Consider the following 23996-nt stretch of genomic DNA (forward strand, 5'->3'; position numbering starts at 1 on the left):
TATTATCATCTTGTAGAGGGGAGAAATTTGGAGAGGGAGGAGAATTTTAAGAAAGCAGTAAGATGCTCGGTAATAACAGTGCTCACAGGACTATTTTGTCAGTACTGTAAGCTCAACAGTTTCTTTTGGAAATGTAAAAATGTATGGTTGCTAAGGCAAACCAAAGAGGCACAGGGGGTGAAATTTAACTTCGGTGGGGGCGCAAAATGGGTGGTAGTGGATCGGCTACATTCTGCCTGATTTTCCTGTCCATTTGGACAGGAACTCCCTCCCCCCCCCCCCCCCCCCGCAAAGTTTTCTGTAGGATGTTACTCGCCACGGTAACTAAAAGACAACATAAAAATGAGACATAAATACAGAGTACAGTAGCATTAGCATTTTATTTTCCTTTTTTTGTTGCATAGGAAATGCAGCACTTGCTTCCAGTAATCGTATTGTAATGTGAGAAGGTGGTAGCACTAATGGTTGAATACAAGAGTTAAACTAATCCACACCAGCTCAAAACTTGCAGAGATTTAGTTGAGTAAGAATTGATGCCCACAGTGTTTCTCAACCAATAACATACTTTCACATACACGTTTTTTAAAAAAATGACCACGAGAACAGAATCATTGCCAGTACTAGAGGCACAACATTTTTACTGAATTCATCTAAAGTAAATGTTCAACCGTGCATGAAACTAAACAGCCACTTTTTTTTTCTCGTTTTAAAAATACGTGCTCTGGTGTGAAGGTAGGGGTGGGCAGGGTACCCATTCACCCGCCTGTTAAAATGCTACCTGCTCCCAAAAATCTGAAGTTCACTTAAGTCCTTCTGTTGGGAAAGGAGCTTCTGACCCGGACAAAACAGCACTGCTGCACAGTAATGGGACGGTAAATGCACAGACGTCATTAAAAAAAAAATTAAACTGAATCGCGTGCGATGCCACTTATAGGTAACTGTCAGGTAAGTGTTGTCGGGTACACAGTTTCTAAATTTGGAACTGTGCCCACCCCCTAGGGTGAAGCAAAATAAACAAACAAACAAAAAAAAAGTAATACTGAAAATGTTTTTAAAAAGTAAATGTATTACCTCGAAAAATACTGAAAACACCCCAAAAAATAGACAGATGTGTTCTCAGTGAAATATCTTTAAAACTATCTGACAAGAACCAAGTCAGGAAAAAAAAATATGACTAACATAAACTTGAGTAATATTTATACAGCTCAATAAGCATTATGGAATAGCATGCAGTAATATTGTATGGTTACTTTACATTTGCTTAATCATCATCAGGAGAAGGTTCTGACAGACAGCGAAGGCGACCGTTGTAGAAAATTGTAGTTCAGAAGATTCATATAATACAGATTTCACAGGCACCACTTTTTTGTAATGTTTCAGGTAATATGCTGGTATTCTTATTTCTTTCTTTTATCTAAAGCTGGCATTTATAATAATGACAAAAGGCAAGGATTGACGTAAACTCAATAGATACCAAGGTTAACCATAGATTTTGTGCATAGTTCCCATGCAGAAAACACTGCTACGCATTTACACTGTCATAAAGCAAGTGAAGTGAGCCCAAGTTGTCACATTTTGTTGCCAGCCTGTAATAGCACCATGTAATGGATTTGCATTTAACAATAAATTTAATTATAAAGTTGATGACACAGTATTCATTACAATTAAGTGCTATGGAACAGCTTCAATGTTACCTGCTACACATCAAAGCAATTTTCGGTACTGGTTGCAAACTTTTTTTAAACTTTTTTTTTATTATTAAAAAGACTTCCTAAGTTACGAGCTGAACCGTTGTGCAGCCTCGGTCTGCAGTTGCGAAGCTGGATTTTACTGTCAAACGCTGATGCATGCATTACTCTCAAGACAAGACTTTTTGTTTTAGTGCATCTGAATCCTGCCAGGTGCCATTGAAGCTCTCCTTATATTATCAAGCCAATCTCGAAGTCATGTTCTTATGGTATTTTGTTCCATGGAGGCCTTCTATCAAAGATATTTCCAGAGACACAATTCAAAGTGTAATATTGTTTGACATTCCAAAAATCACCACAAGGAAAAAAACTGTCTCAAGCTGTGTATCTGATTTTTTTTTGTCCAGTATATATTTTAACAACACTGCCACTACAAAGCTGCAATATGCATGAAGAAAAAGGTGAGAGAACCTGTCATGGAACTTGCATATTCCTGCGGGCTGACTGAATTCTGCGAACTATGCTTTTGAGAGGAAATCTCATTCTTGTGTGGTCTTTATCCCTTCTCCCTCCCTTTCTGGTGAAGAAAAGCTGATCTAGGGCTTCGGGCAATTTCTAGTCTGGCTCTACTGTTATTTGACTAAGCTCAACTTTGACTCTGAAGTCGGTCAATCAGAACTGCAGACTTATCGGCGGACAAAAACCCATGATCATTGTTTTGCACCATTAAAAAAGACAGAAACATACATTTCTAACCTGATGTTGCAGACTTTAAGCTTGTTTTTTTTTGAACCTCAGCAACATTCTCTGGTTACATTCTAGAAATGATGCAAAGATAATTCAATAATCAAAGGGTTAAGTTAACATTACACATTACCCAGCCTTGGTGGGGGGGGGGGGGGTGGAGGGGGGGTGGGGGGAGAGAAAATCACACTTCCCTTGGATTAACAGAATGACATGCTGTCTATACCTCCATAATGAAACTGAATTCTCATTTTGTTGTGTTCTTTGCATGATACTATGAAAGAGAGTTAGCTTAATAATACTTACAACTCCAGTCTGTTTCATCCTTTACGCTTTTGCCTACATACTATCATTTTTTCAAACCTTTTTAAAAAACTTTTCCTTTTTTTTTAAACTTTAAATTTGTTCAGGTTCCCCTAGCATCTTTCAGACTTGAAACAACAAATACCTTCAAAAATACAGCATGTAATGTCCATTTACAATGGTTCTTCAGTAGCCTATACTTTATAAGTATAGGAATATGCCATACCAATCAAAGAAGAAAAATAAAGTACTTAAATACATACAAAAAAAGGAAACAGGAAAGTTTATAACTCAAATCCAGTTCCCAGAGGAATAGCAATACTACGAATGCTGCCTTATAACAAACAATCAGAAAATCCACTAAGCTAGGTTGACAGATTTTTTTTCTCATTTTAACAATGTTACAAAAGTTCCTGCATTACAAAATAGGGCAGATTAAATCAGTGTAATTAATACAACTATACAACATACAAATTACAAATCTGCTGAATGGGCAGCTCAACTTTTTTTCTTTCCTTGCTTTGCAGCCACGATTAATCGCACTCACCAACAAAAAAATAAAATAAAAATAAAAATAATTAACTGCCCGAACTATTGCTTTTTTTTTTAAAACTGTTTTAAAAACAGGGTGCAATTTTTTTCTTATTATTTTGTATGTACAACCAATTCTACTCATAAACCTTGGTTTTTAACAAGGTTCTTACAAAAAAAGTTTGTCCGTGCTATTCCCTTCACTGTGAAGCACTGCAAGCTGCTCTTTATAGTGCACATATGTCAATGTAATGCCCAGCTACGTGCTAAAGGAAGGCTAAGGATGTGGATTACAAGAAATTACATCAAACAATTACAATCACACAATACAGTATTGTGGAACACTTACTCACCACTTAGTAGACACCTATCAAAATCCAGAAACTTGTTTTAATCATTTTAATATACATAATCAGTAAACAATTTGAAAACTTGGAAGTTTCAAATATGCATATAAAATGGGCATTTTTTTTGTTTTTCTTGAATGCAAATTCCTTGCAGTCTGCTATGCTGAGAAAAAAATGGGTCTGGGATTTGAATGAAAGTTTAAGGCTCAAATGTGAACAAACTGTTCTGAAATTTGTTGGAGCAGGGTTCAGCTTAGTGCTTCACAGTTCTACTGCAACTCTAAGGAGAGCCCTTCCTGTCTGTGCATTCAGCGTTTACAATTTACAAGACAAACACCTAACAGACTGCATTAACAGCAGCACCAACTTTGGTCAAATAAAAAAAAAATTAAAAGTAAAACTTGCTAAGCATTTCTACATGATAAATCAGGTATTGCATATTTTTTTCATATATCTGGGAAAACAAAGGAAGACGCCAAATAATATTAAAACGTAGCAACATCCAAAAAAAATACTGATACACTAGCATCTACAAATTTCAAAAGCACTGACCGTACAGGACAATGAAATCTAATCCTATCTGCGGCAAAACTGATTTGTTTTCTACATGTTGAAACTTTACAATGGCTGACATCAATGTCGCATTTAAAAAGTGTCTCTGATTGCTACACCAGGAAAAGACCCAAGAGGATTGTTACATTATAGGAACATGTGCAATGATTCCACGTATAATTGCTATCCAGGGCAAGGCACATTGATGCGGAATATTTTTTTATATTATTCGTGCAAATCAAGAAACTTATTCCATTAGGGAAAAAGTGAGGAGCAAAAGTGTCTTCCCAAGACTTTCTGTTTACTGATTGTATAGGACAGTAGTAGAGGCCCTTTTCTTAGGCCCAACAAGTACGGTTCAAAAGGCAAGTGCCCGGAATAGGGATTATATTTCTTGTGTCTTAATGCACTATACATTTCTCCTACATTGTCTATATAAAAATTAGTCACTAACACTAGATCATGCATTTTAAATGTCTGATTGGCTGGCAAGCCAAGCAGAGAATATATACGGTTGGTATACCATGGGAAAATGGTTTGTTAAATATTTGCGAAGCACGCCTCATAGCACAGATGAGGGTTTGCTTTGCTGTTTGGTCAAAAATCTATTTCAATGCAGTGTTTTTTTTGTTTGTTACATGTACAAGTTGCTTAAATCGATACGGATAGATTCCTAGATATAACGTGGATCTGAATTCCAGTGTTCTAAGGTGGAACACTGACAAACTTGTCAAGATCTTAATCCGTGTACTGTGTCTTTGAGCTTAGAAAGAAATTTACTTATAGTACGATGTGGCGATTTTCTATTATGTGCTTAGTTAAAACAACGATTAGCTATAATTTTGAATGTAGTTTACATGATCTGGTAAAAGCACCATTAGCTTTTTTTTAAAATTTTTTTTTTAAATCTTCCTTCAGTTTACTTGAGGGATGCAAGTTTATTTAAAAAAAAATAAAAAAAGCAAAAAATAGCTCCCCTTTTTTTCTTGCAAGGCTATGATTTTACCCCGATAGTTTAGAGTCCTGGGGTGGGAGGACTTGGAAAACAAAAATAGAATTTTCAACAATCTCTATCATACAAAGATATTTAACTATCCAATGAAATTGCACTTTACTCAATTAATCAAAAAAATTAAACCTTTTTTTGATTGATTCCTGTCAGTTTCAATCAAAGCAGACCATCCTCCCCAGTTTGCATGGATTTCTCATTTTTAACATTTTTTCTTATTATTGTCGGAGAAAAAAAACAAACAAAAAATGGTGTGAATGCAGCATTTTAACCTTCTTGCTGTGAGATGTTTGATATTTATATACCTTTCAGGATGCCTTTCGGAGCCACGATAACTGATGTGCGTCGGTATATAGCTGAGTTTGCGTTTAATTAATTTTCTGGAAAAAAAGAAGAGCTGTATTTTGTGATATGTTGCAGAGAAAGCTGCCCTAGCTATTTCCATGGTGTTGTAGAATTTCATATCTTGCAGGATTTAGCTATGGAACTTCAAAATGCGTGTGTTTCATTATCTTTCACTAATATTTTATCTGTTAAGGGCCTCCTGCTTGGTGGAGATAGCCTGAAATAGTTAGACTCTACATAATTGTGTAATAATCATACAGTCGGTAAGTGATAGCGGACTATTTCTATCCGGTATGAGAAACTACCTTGCTATGCCTATGTTCTACCATTAAAACACTTCAGAAATTTCTAACAGAGCCTAAGTATTTCAGTACCTCAGTAACAGACCCTTACATATCAATAGCACGGTAACAAAAATGACGAGTATGACCAGTTCTTATTAAGTAAATCCATTGCTATGGTCTTCATCATTTAGCCTTTTGGCGTGCTGTTTCATGTCATTTTTTCTGTTGAAATTCTATTGATCTCCCCTCCCCCCACAGCTTGAAGTGAAGATGTCTTGCTCCCATGTTACAGAGTTGGGAAGGGGTCAGGTGGTCTGTCTGCTGGGTGGCGGGAAGCTATGGCCTTTATCCCAGGTACCAGGACTAGAAGAAAAAAGACACAGGATTAGATTAGATGGCAATCAGCGAGCTGCAACGCAACAAAAGTGGTCTCTCACTTCTTAAGTTTTTTTAATATAATATTCAATTTCTTTAGCAGTTGAATCTGAGTAGAAGATGAAACATTAATAGAATATCGATTTTATTCACAATTATTACTATGCGCTTTATATGAGCATAAGCTTTGACATTGTGCATTATAGATACTAGATCTAAGATCCTAAAAGAAACACTGTTAGGAGAGTTGAATATCCATTACCATTTGCCCTTTCAAATGCATATAGCAGGTCAGAGCTTAACAGTGATAATTCTGATAATGGGTCACACCTGAATTATTAACTTAGCTCTATTTCAAGCACTAATTGAACTAGTACACATTAACAACATTTTTCACTTTTATTACCCTTCAAATTTTTTTGTTTCACAAAAAGTGGTCTGAGGAAGGCAAAGACTCAAGATTCAGCTTTCAGGTGTATCCATTCTTAGTTACATTGTTACATGTTAACAGCGCAATGCAAATATAAGAATATAAGAAATAGGAGCAGGAGTAGGCCATACGGCCCCTCGAGCCTGCTCAACCATTCAATAAGATCATGGCTGATCTATTACCTCAGCTCCACGTTCCCGCCCTATCCTCGTATCCTTTGATTCTCTTAGTGTCCAAAAACCTATTGATCTCTGTTTTGAATATACTCAATGAATGAGCGTCCACAGCCCTCTGGGGTAGAGAATTCCAAAGATTCACAACCCTCTGAGTGAAGAAATTTTTCCTCATCTCAGTCTTAAATGGCCGATCCCTTACCTTGAGACTGTGAGCCCTAGTTCTAGACTCTCCAGCCAGGGGTAACAACCTCACATCTATCCTGTCAAGCCCTCTAAGAATTTTATACGTTTCAATGAGATCACCTCTCATTCTTCTAAATTCCAGAGAACATAGGCCCATTCTACTCAATCTCCCCTCAGAGGACAACCTCTCATCCCAGGAATCAATCTAGTGAGCCTTTGTTGCACCCCCTCTAAGACAAGTGTATCTTCCTTAGGTGGAGACCAAAACTGTACACAGTACTCCAGGTGTAGTCTCACGAGAGCCCTACATAATTGCAGCAAGACCTCCTTATTCTTATACTTCAACCCCCTTGCAATAAAGGCTAACATACCATTGACCTCCGAACTGCTCGCTGTACCAGCATGTTAACTTTCTGTGATTCGTGTACAAGGACACCCAAATCCCTCTGAATACCAACATTTCATAGTCTCTCACCTTTTAAAAAAATATTCTGCTTTTCTATTCTTCCTACCAAAGTGGATAATTTCACATTTCCCCACATTATACACCATCTACCACCTTCTCACCTACTCACTTAACCTGTCTATATCACTTTTCAGACCCTTTGTGTCCTCCGCACAGCTTACTTTCCCACCTAGCTTTGTATTGTCAGCAAACTTGGATACATTACACTCGGTCCCCTCATCTAAGTCATTGATATATATTGTAAACAGCTGAGGCCCAAGCACTGATCCTTGTGGCACCCCACTAGTTACAACCTGCCGACCTGAAAATGACCCGTTTATCCCTACACTCTGTTTTCTGTTAACCAATCTTATATCCATGCTAATAAATTACTCCCCATCCCATGAGCCCCAAACTTGTGTAACAACTTCATGTGCGGCACCTTATCGAATGCCTTTTGAAAATCCAAATATACTACATCCACTGGTTCCCCCTTATCTACCCTGCTAGTTACATCCTTAAAAAACGGAGAGATTTGTCAAACACTATTTCCCTTTCATAAAACCGCGTTGACCCTGTCTAATCATATTATGATTTTCTAAGTGCCGAGTTAGTACGTCCTTAATAATAAATTCTAGCATTTTCCCTACTACGAATGTGAGGCTAACTGGCTTATAGTTCCCTGTTTTCTCTCTCCCTCCTTTCTTGAATAGCGGAGTTACATTTGCTACCTTCCAATCCACGGGGATCGTTCCAGAGTCTAGGGAATTCTGGAAGATCAAAACCAATGCATCCACTATCTCTGCAGCCACCTCTTTTAAAACCCTAGTATGTAAGCCAACAGGTACAGGGGATTTGTTGGCTTTTAGTCCCATTAATTTCTCCAGTACTTTTTCTTTACTAATCTTAATTATTTTACACTCCTTGCTCTCATTAGACCCTTGGTACCGCACTATGTTTTTTGTGTCTTCTACTGTGAAGTCAGATACAAAATATTTGTTTAATGTCTCTGCCATTTCCTTATTCCCCTTTATAATTTCTCCTGTCTCTGCCTCTAAGGGACCCACGATTACTTTTGCTAATCTTTTTACATACTCGTAGAAGCTCTTACAAGCTGTTTTTGTATTTCTTGCTAGTTTACTCTCATATTCAATTTTCTCCGTCTTTATCAATTTCTTGGTCATCCTTTGCTGATTTCTAAAACCCTCCCAATCTTCAGCTTTACAACTCCTTTTGGCAACATTGTAAGCCTCTTCTTTTAATCTAATACTATCCTTAACTTCTCTAGTTAGCTACCAAAGTGGATCATTTTTCCTGTGGCGTTTTTATTTCTCAAGGGAATGAATATTTGTTGAATTATTTCCTTAAATATTCACCATTGCTTATCTACCGTCATATCTTTTAATCTAATTTCCCAATCTACCTTAGCCAAATTGTTCCTCATACCTATGTAATTGGCTTTGTTTAAATTTAAGACCATGGTTTCGTACTTAACTACATCACTCTCAAACTCTATATGACATTCTATCGTATTATGATCACTCTGCCCCAGAGGAACCTCAACTATAGGATTACTAATTAACCCTGTCTCATTACTCAATACTAGATCTAAAATAGCCTGTTCCCTAATTGGTTCCTCGACATATTGTTCTAGAAAACTGTCTCAGATGCATTCCATGAACTCGTCTCCTAACCTACTTTTGCCAATTTGGTTTACCCAGTCTATCTGAAGATTAAAGTCCCCCATGATTATTGCATTACCCTTGTTAAATGCTCCTCTAATTTCCTGATTTATACTCTGTCCAACACTATAACTACTGCTGGGGGCCGACTAACTACTCCCATCAGTGTTTTCTGTCCCTTGTTATTTCTTAGCTCCACCCATACTGATTCTACATCCTGATTTTCTGAGCTAAGATTCTTTCTCACTACTGCCTTTATCTCATCCTTTATTATCAAGAAGAGAATCTGAGGAACATCACCATCTTTGAAAACTATAAAAATGAAATCAGTCCACTTCACTTTTGAATACAACTTGGATCCTGTTTACTGGAGTTTACATGATTATTAGAAACCATTCTATTTGTTTCTTGAGGGCCTATCCCATTGTTCTTGATGTTATTCCAAACAGTCTGTTGAAGCATCCGAATGTCGTAAAAAGGGTAGTTTAAATGGGGTCAATTTATTTCCTGGAGGAAAGTAAGGTCTTATTTTAAAGTGCTTACTGGTAAGATTATTACCGGTACAAATTTCTGTGTGTATTTTATTTTCCTGGCAAACATGCAAATGTTATCATTGCCAAATAGAACTTACCTAGAAACAACCATTTTACAGAATTTAAAGATGTATTACATACAAACAAGTTTGGATACATTGGCCTACGTATTACCATCATTACAATACACTTTTAAGGTTTTTCCCGTTGAAGGCAATGACTTGTAAAAAGGCAAGAACACAATATATTGGATTTCAGTTATAGAATAATCTTCTTATTGCAAAAGCACCTATGCAACTCCCCACCTAAAGCCTGAGCTAAGGACAAAGCAGTCCAATGCATTTTGCAATATACTAGTCGATCTTCTGCGAGAATCAAGGCCAAGTCTAGTATTCAGCAGAAGCAGGGTTGAAAGCTGGGGGATAATTGGACCAAGGTGTACAGACATAATTCAGTTCCCATTTTAAACTTACAGATTCTGTCCTTGTTTTTATGCAGTATGTAATTTAATATTATTTAGTATCTTAAAAATCTTACACCTGCTTGCATATCAGCTCAATTATTCCTATTATAAATTTCTGGGGCAGAAAATCCATGGCCTTTATATAGATTTACATGGAACCTACAGCACAGAAACAGGCCTTTCGGCCCAACTGGTCTATGCCAGGATCTATACTCCAGACAAACCTCCTCCCACTCTAATGACCTCTTCCCACCCTGCCCCAGTATGCCTCTATTCTTTTCTCCCTCATGTATGCATCAAGCCTCTCATCAATGCTCTCTGCTTCAACCACTCCTTGTGGCAGCGAGTTCCACATTCACATGTCTGCATAAGGAAATTCCTTCAAAATTCTTTATTTGATCTGTTAGTGGCTACCTTATCTTTATGCCCCCTTGTTCTGGAGGTATCAACAAGTGGAAACAATTTTTCCACATCCACCTTATTAAACCTCTTCATAATTGAAGACCTCTATCAGGTCTCCTGTTTGTCTTCTCTTTTCCTGAGAAAAGAGCCCCAGCCTGCCCAATCACCAGTCGATGCATCCTGCCAATTATGCCAGGATGTGTTCACCCATACAGTTTCAGCACCATTAACTTTCTGTTTGAATCAGAACTGCACACACTTTTTGGCTGTGAATATTTGTTCTTCAAAGACAATCTAGATTTTTTGTTATTAATTCTCAAGATGTGGATATCACTGGCAAGGCTAGCATTTATTACCCATCACTAGTTGCCCTGAGAAGTTAGTGGTGGGCCTTGTTCTTGAACCATTGCAGTCTATTCTTTGTAGCAGCTTGATACAGCTGAGTGGCTTGCTAGGTCACTTCAAATGGCAGTTAAAAATCAACCATGTTGGTGTGGGATTCACACATAAGCCAGGCTGGGTAAGGATGGCAAGTTTCCTTCTCTAAAGGGTGCTGGTATCAGTAAAGGTGCCCATGAAACTGTCGGATTGTAGTAAAAACTTGGGTTACTAATACCAGCATTTTTCCAGATTTGTTAAATTGAATTCAAATTCTCAAACTGCCGTGGTGGGATTTGCACTCACATTCTATAGATTCACACCTATGGGTTACAAGTTCGGTAACATAACCACTACACTATCATATTGTCTGTACTAGAAAGGGTTAAAGTTGAAAGTACAAGGTTCTCTATTCAAAATCAGCATGAGTGCACAGATCTTAATGCAACTCAACATCAATTAGCAGATCAATGCAAAGGGAATACTGCAGCTTCAGCAGAACCGCAATTGCCTGGTATTTAGTCTGCACGCTTTGAAAATTGGTATTCAATCCTGCCATTTATGCTGCTTTGCTAATTGATTAAAAAAAGCACTGTTAGAGGGAAAAAGAATAGTAATAGACTGTCTTATATTTATATTACCTTTAAAAGAAAAACAATATATATTTGCATATTTTTAATAAGTTCAGCCTATTCAAATTAAGTATACTTTAGCTATTCGTGTCACACGGCTTAAATATTTTAACGTTTTGGGGACTACAAATATTTTTTTCCCAGCTTCTTTAAAAGTTTAATTAACATACTTAAAGGAATACACTTATTTATCCATCATCGTACTTGGTCAGCCTTATTTTACAGGTACTTTACTTTACAGGTAAAGTGTACTTTTTTTAAAATGGCGTTTACAGTTAAAGTGAGCAAGAGAGAATGCAACTTAAAGTGAAAACTGTGTTACTACCAGCATTCTTAATTAAAAAACCCATGTTCTCTGTAAAATAATACTAGCTATTGTCAGCAGGGGGTGCAATTGAACACAGCACCTTCCTTCCCTCTTAACTGTACTGTGTTGGTCTGCAGTGGTTCTCCCCTCCCTCTTAAATTAAAACAAGGTTCCTTTCCACTCCTTACTATTCACTGCCTGGCAGGCAAGGTTACCCGAGAGCAGTGCTGTAATCCTTCACAGAAATATGCTTTATTGATTACTCTAGTCTATTGTTCCCTTTTTAAGTCCCCCAAGTTCAAGTTCATCCTGGTGTTACATCATGTCTGGTTTCCATTGGTTACCAGACAGACCCAGACGTGACTATCATTATCAAGAAACACTCTGCTCTCCACCCACCAGCCTTCGAGCGGCTCTGACGTAGCAGCCCTACTGCCGACACATTGAAGTATTTATTCTGTCTAATTTATGGCCCATGCTGTAAATGAGACCACAGTCCAAAGAGCAACACTGTTGTATATTTAATTAATCTGCCTTTCTCAAGCATATGGGAAAATTAGACAATGGCTCAATTACTGCATTTTTCTCCAAGCACACACAAAAAGCTTATTCCCAACACCAAAAAAGTGTTTGCACAAGAACATTCAAGCCACAGGCTGGTTTTCCTATTTTTTAGCGATTGACATTTGATGAAATACTTCAGCTGCTTCATTGTATTTTATTATTTTTTTAAAGTCAAAGAGCAGGTTGCTTCATTTAGCTCAACAAATCAACTTGTGACATTTTTTTTCGCATTCATAGTCTAGCCACACGCTCAGAGAACCACTTTAAGGTTAGTTTTTAATCAATAGAACTTGCTGACTCTGTACTTTTCTGCTGTGCAGTGCAGCTCCTCTGCGTTTGTCTGGCCGTTACTTCAGGAAATGTCTTACAGAATCAGTAATGAAATGTCATTTGAAGTTTTGCTCAGGAAAATGGCACTGTGGAGGAAATTTTACTCAGCAGATAAGCAGGGCTTTTCTTGGAGGTACAAAATAGACCACTCTCCACTGCATTATTCTACGCACAATCGTTCCTCCCTCCTCCCCGCAGATCCCACCACCACCCCCCCCCCCCCCCAATCTCACTCACTGCAATTCAGGATTATGGGCTTGAATGTCTCACTGGTAATCAACACGCTTTTGTGGTGACTAAAATCAATGGAAACAATAGGGAGCCAGCTCATAAAGGAAGGCTCCTTTTCCTCAAAAGTTTGCAGTAGAAATTAAATTGAACTATTTTACCTCCACTTATTGTGCTGCGTTAATGTTGTAGTACCCATTTATTTGTTAGCTTATATGGGTCCATTTTAAACAAATGCATTTCTGGACAAATTTACTTTTAAATCAACAATTTATTGTGTGTGCTATAAATGTTTAGTGATATGACTAGCAGTTCTGGTCTCCATAAAAGGATATAGGGACACTGGAGAAGGTTGAAAAAAGATTCACAAGGATGATGCCAGAACTGAGAGGATATATTTAGCAGGAAAGGTTGAACAGGCTGGGGCTCTTTTCACTAGAAAAGAGAAGGCTGAGAAGTGACCTGATAGAGGTCTTTAAGATAATGAAAGAGTTGGACAGGTAGATGTAGAGAAAACGTTTCCTGTTGTGGGGGAGTCCAAAATTTAGAGGTCATAAAAATAAGATAGTCACTAATAAATTCAATAGGGAATTCAGGAAAAACTTCTTTACCCAAAGAATGGTAAGAATATGGAACACGCTACCACAAAGAGTAGTTGAGGCAAATAGCATAGACACATTTAATGGAAGCTAAATAAGCACACGAGGGAGAAAGGAATAGAAGGGTATGCTGATAGGATTAGATGATAAGGGAGGGAGGAGGCTCGTGTGGAGCATAAACACTGGCATAAACCAGTTGGGCCGATTGGCCTCTTTCTGAGCTGTAGACTTGATGTAACTTGATCTTCTAAATTGAATTACAAAAAAACATCCTTACCACAGCACTAAATTACTTACATAGGGGATATGAATCCTCTTTCTTTGAGTAAAGATCTCCTTCACACACTTCAGCTAGAATTCCAGTTAGTCAACATGAGAAAGTGTAGGCCGCAAAGCCCAGCACAACATATCCCATTGATGATGTACATTTCTCCCCACTCGCTAATAAAATATAGACTGATTGTGTTACCTCCAAATAACTGTAGGTTCTCACTTGATAAAGTTGCAATAATTATATTAAGTAACTGTTCAACAGCGGCATCACCACAAACTAACTGCAGAGCACAGTGACAACATGACCCAAGTATTTATCCACTTACAGTGTGTAGTGCAGTTTGCTGCTCAAGTAGTGTGATTTTGCTTAAAAAGTCCTAGAGGCAGACATCAATGGAGCATGTTAATTTGGTTTGGCACCTTGAGGCACATCTGAAGATGGAGGTGAGAGCCTTTCAAGGCATTGAGTTATGTTTACAACCCAACATGCAGCGAGAAAGAGTGATCGCAGCAACACCACGTAGTGTTGGGGGTTGATAGATATGAATAGAGAATAAAGGTCAGCATGGATGGTATGGGAGATGAGTGCTGTGAGCAGGAGAGACACCAGAAAAGTGATACCTGGATTGAGAAATATTGCTCTCAAGGCCGACCTCCCATCCTGTACCCTCCCTAAACATCAGTTCATCCAAAACTCTGCTGCTTGTATCCTATCCTGCACCAAGTCCTGCTCGTTCATCACGCCTATCATCGCTGAAGTACACTGGCTCCTGGTCTCCCAGTGACTCAAATATAAAGTAATAGTCATCTTTAAATTGCTTCATGGCCTTGCCCCTCCCTATCTCTGTCGCCACCTCCAACAGTATAACCCTCCCTGAACCCTTCTTTCCTCTGATTCTGGCCTCATGCAGCCCCCATTCACCCCACAATTAGTGTCCGTTCCTTGACCTACTTAGGCCAACACTCTGGAATTCCCTCCCTAAACCTCACTGCCTCTCCATCTCCCTCTACTTTAAGACCCTCCCTAAAACCCACCTCCTTGACCAAGCTTTTCATCTGTCCTAAGGAGTCTGCAAAGGGATATAGATAGGTTAAGTGAGTGGGCAAAAATTTGGCAGGTGGAGTATAATGTGGGAAAATGTGAACTTGTCTACTTTGGCAGGAGGAATAGAAAAGCAGTATATTATTTAAATGGAGAAAGATTGCAGAACTCTGAGGTACAGACGGATCTGGGTGTCCTAATACATGAATCACAAAGAGTTAGTATGCAGGTACAGCAAGTGATCAGGAAGGCAAATGGAATGTTGTCATTTATTGCAAGGGGAATGGAATATAGAAGTAGAAATGTTTTGCTACAATTGTACAGGGCATTGGTGAGACCACATCTAGAATACTGTGTGCAGTTTTGGTCTCCTTATTTAAGAAAGGACATAATTGCTTTGGAGGTGGTTTAGAGAAGGTTCACTCAACTGATACCTGGGATGAGGGGGTTATCTTATGAGGAAAGGTTGGACAAGTTGGACCTGTATACTTTGGAGTTCAGAAGAATGAGAGGTGATCTTATTGAAACATATAAGATCCTGAGGGGATTAGAAGGGGTAGATGCTGAGAGGATGTTTCCCCTTGTCGGAGAGACTCGAACTAGGGGCCAGAGTTTAAAAAAAGGGGTCTCCCATTTAAAACAGAGATGAGGAGAATTTTTTTCTCTCAGAGGGTCGTAAGTCTGTGGAACTCCCTTCCCCAGAGAGCGGTGGAGGCAGGGTCATTGAATATTATTAAGGCTGAGTTAGACAGATTCCTGATTAACAAGGGAGTCAAAGGTTATAATAGGTAGACAGGAAAGTAGGGTTGAGGTCACGATCAGGTCAGCCATAATCTTATCAAATGGCAGAGTAGGCTCGAGGGGCCAAATGGCCTACTCCTGCTGTTAATTCGTATGTATGTTTGTATGTCCTTTGGCACAACATCCATTTTTTTGATTACATCTCTATGAAGCGCTTTGGGATGTTTTTCTTTGCTAAAGGCACGATATAAATGCAAGTTGTTGTTGTAACTGCCCTGCGGTTTTCTGTTGATCTCCACCTGCCCATGTGTCACCACTGGTAACCCACTGCATTTTTCTGGAAGGGACCTTATTTTCCGGGTGCATTTTCATCAGTATTCCTGCTCAAGAGTTGTTTACCGCTGGCTGGGAAGAAAATGTGGTGTTACTGCAGCTGCTCAAAGGGCCAGAAGTGCTTGATATTGAGGAAGAGAGAGAGAACTAACGGAGGTCTGAAACGGCAAGAGTAGGAGCAGAGTCTACTGTATTGGCAAGAGCTCCCAGAATCTCATGCTTCCGTGGATGTTCTTTTTGCAGAGTTAAGGGCAAGGAGGGACTGACTATTCAGCACTTAAGAGAAAAAGCCCCAGAAGAGAGTAAAGCAGTTTATAAAATTGAGGGGATTCTCATATGGGGCCTTCAATATCACAAGAGCACAATCAATGGCATCCTGTGGCCTGCATGAATCCTACTTTTCCACAAAAGTTCACTGCTCACTCTCGTTGCTTGGCAGGATCCATGGAGAATGTGATAAATTGAGATGCCTTCTTGATCAGAGCATCTTTGACCTTCTTGATACAGTGGCGCACAGCTAATTGTTTGATGTAACTGAGGTCAGAGGCTGCCTGGAAGGACCCCATGGTGTAAAAATTCAGCATTTGGGTCATTTCAATGCCATTGACAAGGGTGTCCTCCTTTTTGGGGTGGGCTGAAAATCTGCGGCCAGTAGCCGGCATGACTCTCCAATAGCCTCTGGGAGAAGGGTAGTCATCTAACACACTGCCTCTGTGAAAAGTCAAGGTATGGCCTCTGTGAAGTGGGTATCTACAGATCGGGTGTTTATGCCTTCTGTGATGTCTCATTCTCCTTGCTTCCTTTATCTCCTCCGCCATATCCGCGTCATTCTCCTCCTCATAGCACAGGAACAAGGGTGTTCTCATCGGGAGATCCATTACTTTTCCCAAAATGTTTTAAAAACTTTTAATACTCACTGTAAAGTTCTGCACTCTTAAATGTCTAAGTTGCAAAATGGCTTCATAAATTCATAGTCTGTAAACGACCTGCAGGATTAAACCATTGCCTGAAGCTATGGTCTCCCCTCTGTCTCACCAACTCTGAGACACTGAACTGGCCTTCCCAATCCCCTATTTATAATAGCGCTGTTTCCTTGGGCATTTTAGGGGTGGACACCAAGAAAAATAAAGGGATCAAGCAACCCATACCCACCCATCCTCATTTACATGTGGTGGGGCTGGCTCAGAGCAGGTGGTCTCACTGACTGGCGCGATCTTTTTTGGGTGAAGTCTCGGCGGAAACCCTTGTCACCATATTTTCCTTCAATGACTGCCACTGCACAGCCTCTTTTTGGGTGGTTTTGACCAACTGATTGATATCACCATTTGTATCACTCCCTAGCCTCTGGATCAGCATAAAAACAAAATGGTATTACTAGCAGGAGAACCAGTAAAACTCTGAATTTCTTTGATTCCCTATTGCTGCTGAGAGGATGCTGAAATAAACTTGTACACCATTGGGGTCAATGCCTATGCCTTTCTGCACTCCTGGTGAACTTGAATGAGAGTGGATTCTAATTGGTAGAAAGTTTGCACACAATGGTCCATCTCCTGTTTATCCCAAAAATTCCATGTTATATATGCATTGCACAAAGTTGTTATTAAGACTTAAGAAGTTAGTCATGGCCATCTAAAGAAAATCCACCATGAATCTGAGAAGTAGGCTATGTGTATGCTTTAGGTTTTAAGTATTAGCTTGGCTCAATTGGTAGCACTCTTACATCTGGGTTGAAGTCTCACTCCACGATTGAACACATAATCTAGATGGACTGTTCAATATAGTACTGAGGGAGTACTTTCTTTCGGATGAGACATTAAACTGAAACTCTTTCTACCTGTTCAGATGGACATAAGATATTCCATGGTGCTGTTCTAAAAAGAGCAGGGAGTTCACCCAGTGTCCTGGATAATGTTCATCCCTCAGTCAAAAACAACTTAACTGATCATTCACTTATTTTGCTGTTTGTGGGACCCTGCTGTGTGTCATTGTCTGCATTTGCCTAATAACAACTGGAGCCGCACTTCAAAAGTAATTCATTGGTTGTGAATAGACTTTCAAAAGGCATTTGATAAAGTGCCGCATGTTAGGCTTATCATCAAGGTTGCGGCCCATGGAATAAAGGGGCAGTAGCAACGTGGATACAGAATTGGCTAAGGGACAGAAAACAGAAAGTAGTGGTGAACGGTTGTTTTTCGGACTGGAGGGAGGTGTACAGTGGTGTTCCCCAGGGGTCAGTGCTGGGACCACTGCTTTTCTTGATATATATGAATGACTTGGACTTGGGTGTAGAGGGCACAATTTCAAAATTTGCAGATGACACAAAACTTGGAAGGGTAGTAAACAATGAGGATAGTGATAGACTTCAAGAGGCTATAGACAGGCTGGTGGCATGGGCAGATGAAATTTAACGCAGAAAAATGCGAAGTGATACATTTCAGTAGGAAGAACAAGGAGAGGCAATATAAACTAGAGGGCACAATTCTAAAAGGGGTACAGGAACAGAGAGATCTGGAGGTATATTTGCACAAATCATTGAAGGTAGCAGGGTAGGTTGAGAAAGCAGTTAAAAAACCATACGGGATCCTGAGCTTTATAAATAGAGGCATAGAGCACAAAAGTACGGAAGTCATGATGAACCTTTATAAAACACTGGTTCGGCCACAACTGGAGTATTGTGTCCAGTTCTGGGCACCGCACTTTAGGAAAGAAATGAAGGCCTTAGAGAGGGTGCAGAAGAGATTTACTAGAATGATTTCAGGGATGAGGGACTTTAGTAACGTGGATAGACTGGAGAAGGCTGGGGTTGTTCTCCTTGGAACAGAGACAGTTACGAGGAAATTTGATAGAGGTATTTAGAATCATGAAGGGTCTAGATAGAGTAGATAGAGAGAAACTGTTCCAATTGGCAGAAGGGTCAAGAACCAGAGGACATAGATTTAAGGTGATTGGCAAAAGAACCAAAGGTGACATGAGGAAAAACCTTTTTACACAGCGAGTGGTTAGGATATGGAGTGCACTGCCTGAGAGGGTGTTGGAGGCAGATTCAATCATGGCCTTCAAAAGAGAACTGGATAAGTACTTGAAAGGAAAAAATTTGCAGGGCTACAGGGAAAGGGCGGGGGAGTGGGGTTAGCTGGATTGTCTCGCGGACTCGATGGGCCGAATGGCCTCCTTCCAAGCTGTATCCTTTCTATGATTCTATGATTCTAATTGCTTTGAGACATTCTGAGACTTTTCTTCAGGTACAGCAAGCTGCTAACCTGGTTTAAATTCCCAATATTTTTTGAAAATGCTTAGGCAACATTACAATAATTGTGGAAGGCTTCCAAGGACAGAAGTAAAAACATGATGGTATTAAGAACAAAGGATGTAGCCACATAGTGTGAGTCGAATGCATCTCACAATAAGTCCAGAAAGACTTTGGACATTACATGTAAGTAACAGGCACCTGTAGGATTCAGTAAATATGGAAACTGGAAGTGAAGGATAGCATATATTGGTAAGGGTGTAATGTGGAACTGAATGGTTGACTGCTTTTAAATAGACTACAAATAAGCTGCTAGTTACAGAGTCCTAGGAGTGGGCCACTTGTCTAACCTCTTAGAGAATGATGTGTGGTGCAAGTGAACTCAAGGAGAGGGAGAAAATATATATGTGAATGTTATACGGTTCATGCACGATGACAAAGAAGGGATACTTAAAACAGTTGTGGTTTTGGCTAAAAAGTGAATGAAAATTAGGTTAAACTTCTCATGGTTCCAAATTGTTTCTATATAAAACAATTAAATATGTACTTCAGAAAATTATGCTTCTAAATGCAATTCACTAATGGCATCTTGAGATGGAGGAACACTCCTTTAACAGTCCTTGTTTCCCTTTAGAGCTCTGTGCAATAATGTATCATCATATCAGGACAAAGAATCTTACAGAAATCCCATCTTAAAACTTCTGGCTGTCCTTCTTCAGTATTCAAGGTGAAATGTGAATGGAAATTTTGTAGTTTAAGATGCGGATTTAGTTCTTCTACTGCTATTCAAAAAGCAATGTAATCTCATCCTCACCAAAACTGCTGACTAAGCATTTAATAACTGCCTGCATATGTGTGTCATTTCAAAGGTATTCAGCTCATGTAATGCAAAACAGTTACACACTACTTTAATGGTGCAAACTGATCCTGTATTGCTGAATAAAACAACAGTCTATATTGTTCATCAGTCAAAGATCTATTGGGCAGTGTGATCTCTCGTGAGTTTAAAACTCTGAACAATTTGAACTGACAAGACCGAATATTAGTAGATATCAGTAATTCTACCACTCGAATATATTAAACAATTCTGAAGTGAACGCCCCACAAATTGAAAATTATTTAACAGCTTTAGTGACTAAGTGCTTGGCTCCCAATCACAAAATAATCAGTTCAAGTCCCAGGGACTGCCTACCACTCAAGCACAGCGGGTAGATTTTCGTCTGTACCACTTAGGCATAAATTATTGCCTGGGCAGAGCAAACCGAGGAAAATTTTGCAGGGAAGAATGCACACTCATAACCGAATCCACCCAATTTTCCTTCCATTTAAATTAATGGAAGGAAAATCAAGCAGGCTCCATTACTGGCACTCAATGTTTCCTGCTCGATTTTCCGTCTTCCAAGGTGATATTTCTGTGTACCACCTGGACATAAAGTATCTACTCCAGTGATTCATTTGGGTGCATTTTAACATTTCTTGGCTGGACTGATTGAAGGGGTGTCCTGTTGATTGTGGTGTTCCAGCTTAGGCAGAGTGAAAAATTGAACGAATCAATTCTTTCTGCCCAGATCCTCCCTTGTGTTTGCAGATCAAGAAGCTAAGTCTCCGCCCCTGCCTCAGCTCATCTGCTGCTGAAACCCTCATCCATACCTTTGTTACCTCTAGACTTGACTATTCCAATGCTCTCCTGGTCAGTCTCCCATCTTCCACCCTCCATAAACTAGAGCTCATCCAAAACTCTGCTGCTTGCATCCTGACTTGCACTAAGTCCCGTTCACATATCACCTCGGTACTCGCTGACTAACATTGGCTCTTGGTCCGGCAATGCCTTGATTTTTAATATTCTCATCCATGTTTTCAAATCCCTCCATGGCCTCACCCCTCCCTATCTCTGTAACCTCCTCCAGACCTACAACCCTCCGAGATCTCTGCACTCCTCCAATTCTAGCCTCTTGTGCTCCTTGATTTTAATCACTCCACCATTGGTGGCCGTGCCTGCAGCTACCTAGGCCCTAAGCTCTACCATCTGATGATGATAGTTTTGTAGGGCAAAGGGACAGAGCTTGAGGAAAGTGAGTCACCTGCGATGCTCATCAGCATTTGATGAAGGTAGCTTTGTGGTCAGGAACTGGAATGGGAGACAGTCGAGAGCACATTGCAGTGGTTTCAAGGAGGAATAAAACCTGATGAGGGTTGGAGGGGAGATGGGGAGAAGCTACAGAATGATATGAGGTTACAACTGAGATAAGGGGAGGGGTAGGCGAGTTGGGGCAGGGGAGGGGGAGAAGTGTAAGGCAGCTGAGCACATAGTTTCAATCTTTGAAATTAAGAAACTGACAAGTTGGTGGAGAAGTTGATGTGCAAGATAAGTTTAACTAACTCAATTATATAAAATCCCTTCAGGATAGTTAAACAATGAAAGGAGAGGAGAGAAATCAGAAGAAAGAAGAATTTAGGTGAAGCTTGAATATCATTTAGGATGAGCAAAGGTTGAGCGAGGACAGATTTTGCTAAGATAGTCACTGTGGAACTCTGGAGGGCAGTAGACAGTAAGGACTTTGATGGGGAGGCAGGAATGGTATTAATGGGTGTGGTGCTCAAAGGACAAGAAAATACCAGAAGGGTGAGGGAATATATCAAGATGGGATCTGGAAATGAAAACCATACTGCCATCACCTGAACAGTTTGGGTGGGAGAAGGGGTGGAATTTATAGCCAGCCAGGGTGGCCTCAGTGAGGGGAGAAGAGTCACCATCAGTGATATGGAGGGAAGGAAGTTCACATCCGGATTGGCAGCCAAAAATGTGGATGGGGGTGGACATAGATAAATCACTTGGATTATTCATTGCAGACAAATACCCTTTCTATTTAAATGATTCATCATCACTAAAAAATATGATGTAAATACCCAGTTTTTCTGTCACTATAAAATTAATGTTGCACTTTAAAAATACCAATCATACAATTCCCACTGTAAGTTTTTACATATGCTGAGTTCCAAGTTTTAATGGAGTCAGAATCCTGTAAAATCAGCTCCTTCCCAGAAAAAACATAAATTGATTTTTTTCCAGTGTTTAAAGGCTAAAGAGAACACTTTAAAAATTCTTACAAGCTACTGTGGGGGTGGGTTACTAGTTCAATTATTACTTGTGAATGTTTTTTGCAGTGTGTCACGTCGAGATGCAGATATATATGCAGTGAGTCTCCTGTGGTACTAGTCATAGCATGTCAGTGGATGCAGTGTTTTATCAGGTCAGGAATATTAGAGTAAATGTTACAATTGACCGCTTCCAGCGCAGAGCTTTGCACGATGGGAGCCCAGATCAAGAATTTGGATGTGGAACATACTGGATGAATACTGAACATATTACTTTATGCATGAACTGGGTGGGCAAGGTTTATTTCTCAACATACAGAATTAATACTTCCATAGTTTACATGTCAATGCCACTATGGTGACGACGATGGAGGTAAACTTCTTTTCAGTCAGCTAAAGCCACTGGCCTACGTGGCTACCCAATGAAATTCTATAAGCAAGTAGTGTCCATTTTGCTCCTTTTCTTACTAAAAGAATTATAACACATCTGGGATGATCAAACGGTCTCACAAACAGTCATATCACTCTTGATAAAAAGACAAATACCCTTTGAAAAGTGCTTTTTGATTTCCAATTTCACCAACCAGTTGTACCTTCAAGATTTTGGTTACGGTGAGGATACATATATTCCAGACATTAGATTCTCAATTTCTGGATCAGATCAGATAGGTTTTATCAAAAGATCAAGACTTGATGCATAACATAAGGACATATATAAATATTGTGCTTGAAATTCCTCTGCCGTTCCAGTGGACTCGTTCTGTAACTTCAGTGGGACTCTGCCATAACAGCTGTAAACTCTGGCAAGACCTGGCTCTGCCAGGTGCTAACAGGCAAGCCTAGTTTGTTGTTTTTCAATTGTTCTCAGGATATGGGTGATGGTGGCAAGGTCGCATGTTTTGCCCATCCCTAGTTGCCCTGAAAAGGTGGTAGTGGACCTTCTCTTGAACTGCTGCAGTCCTTGTGATGATGGCACACCAATAATGGTGTTAGGTAAGGAATTTCAAGATTCTGACCCAACGACAATAATGGAACAGCGATATATGTCCAAGTCAGGATGGTGTGTGACCTATTATGGACACTGCAGCAATGGAGCACATTACATATTTCATTACATATTCATTGGAGATGATGGTGGTTCCACAGCATTGTTGCTCTTTGCCCTTTTGGCGGTGGAGGTCATAGGGAAGGGAGGTGAAGTAACCTTGATGAGTTGCTGTAGTGCATCCTGTAGATCATGCATACTGCAGTCACAGCGTTTCGATGGTAGAGAGGATGGATATTTAACTCAGTAGCATGGGCACTAATCAAATGAACTGCTCTGTCATGGAAGAGCGGGGGAGTTCTCCCTGGTATCCTGGTCAATATTTATCCCTCAACCAACAGCAGAGTAAATGTTACAATTAAAAAATAGATTATCTGTTCATTATCTCATTGCTGTTGGTGGGACCTTGCTGTATGCAAATTGGCTGCTCTATTTCCTACATTACAACAGTGACTATGACTTCAAAGTACCTCTGGCTGCAAAGCACTTTGGGATATCCTGAAGCCATGAAAGGCACTACATAAATGCAAGTTCTTTCTTTTACAAAGGAGGTTTTAATAACAAATGGCTTCCACATATAACTATAGATATCAGTGAATTTCTAGGTTCAGTTTACCATATACTCTGGATACCTCTAGATTTGAAGAATTTTTGCAATGGGATGGACTCTAACAGTAGTGGAGTCTAAC

General features: G+C 39.6%; 1 protein-coding gene across 10 annotated transcripts in view; it reads right to left on the reverse strand.

The window, feature by feature from the left end:
* Positions 1–361: 361 nt before the first annotated feature.
* The window catches only part of nfia (nuclear factor I/A), a 438666-nt gene continuing 415031 nt past the window's right edge, over positions 362–23996 (reverse strand). For all 10 annotated transcript variants that reach the window (XM_067990275.1, XM_067990281.1, XM_067990283.1 and 7 more), the window contains one exon: positions 362–6166. In XM_067990275.1, the coding sequence (XP_067846376.1) occupies positions 6149–6166 (18 nt within the window). In that variant the 3' untranslated portion in view covers positions 362–6148. The remainder of the gene's footprint in view (positions 6167–23996) is intronic.

The sequence above is a fragment of the Heptranchias perlo genome, chromosome 9 (assembly GCF_035084215.1).
Source record: "Heptranchias perlo isolate sHepPer1 chromosome 9, sHepPer1.hap1, whole genome shotgun sequence".
NCBI classification, from domain to species: domain Eukaryota; kingdom Metazoa; phylum Chordata; class Chondrichthyes; order Hexanchiformes; family Hexanchidae; genus Heptranchias; species Heptranchias perlo.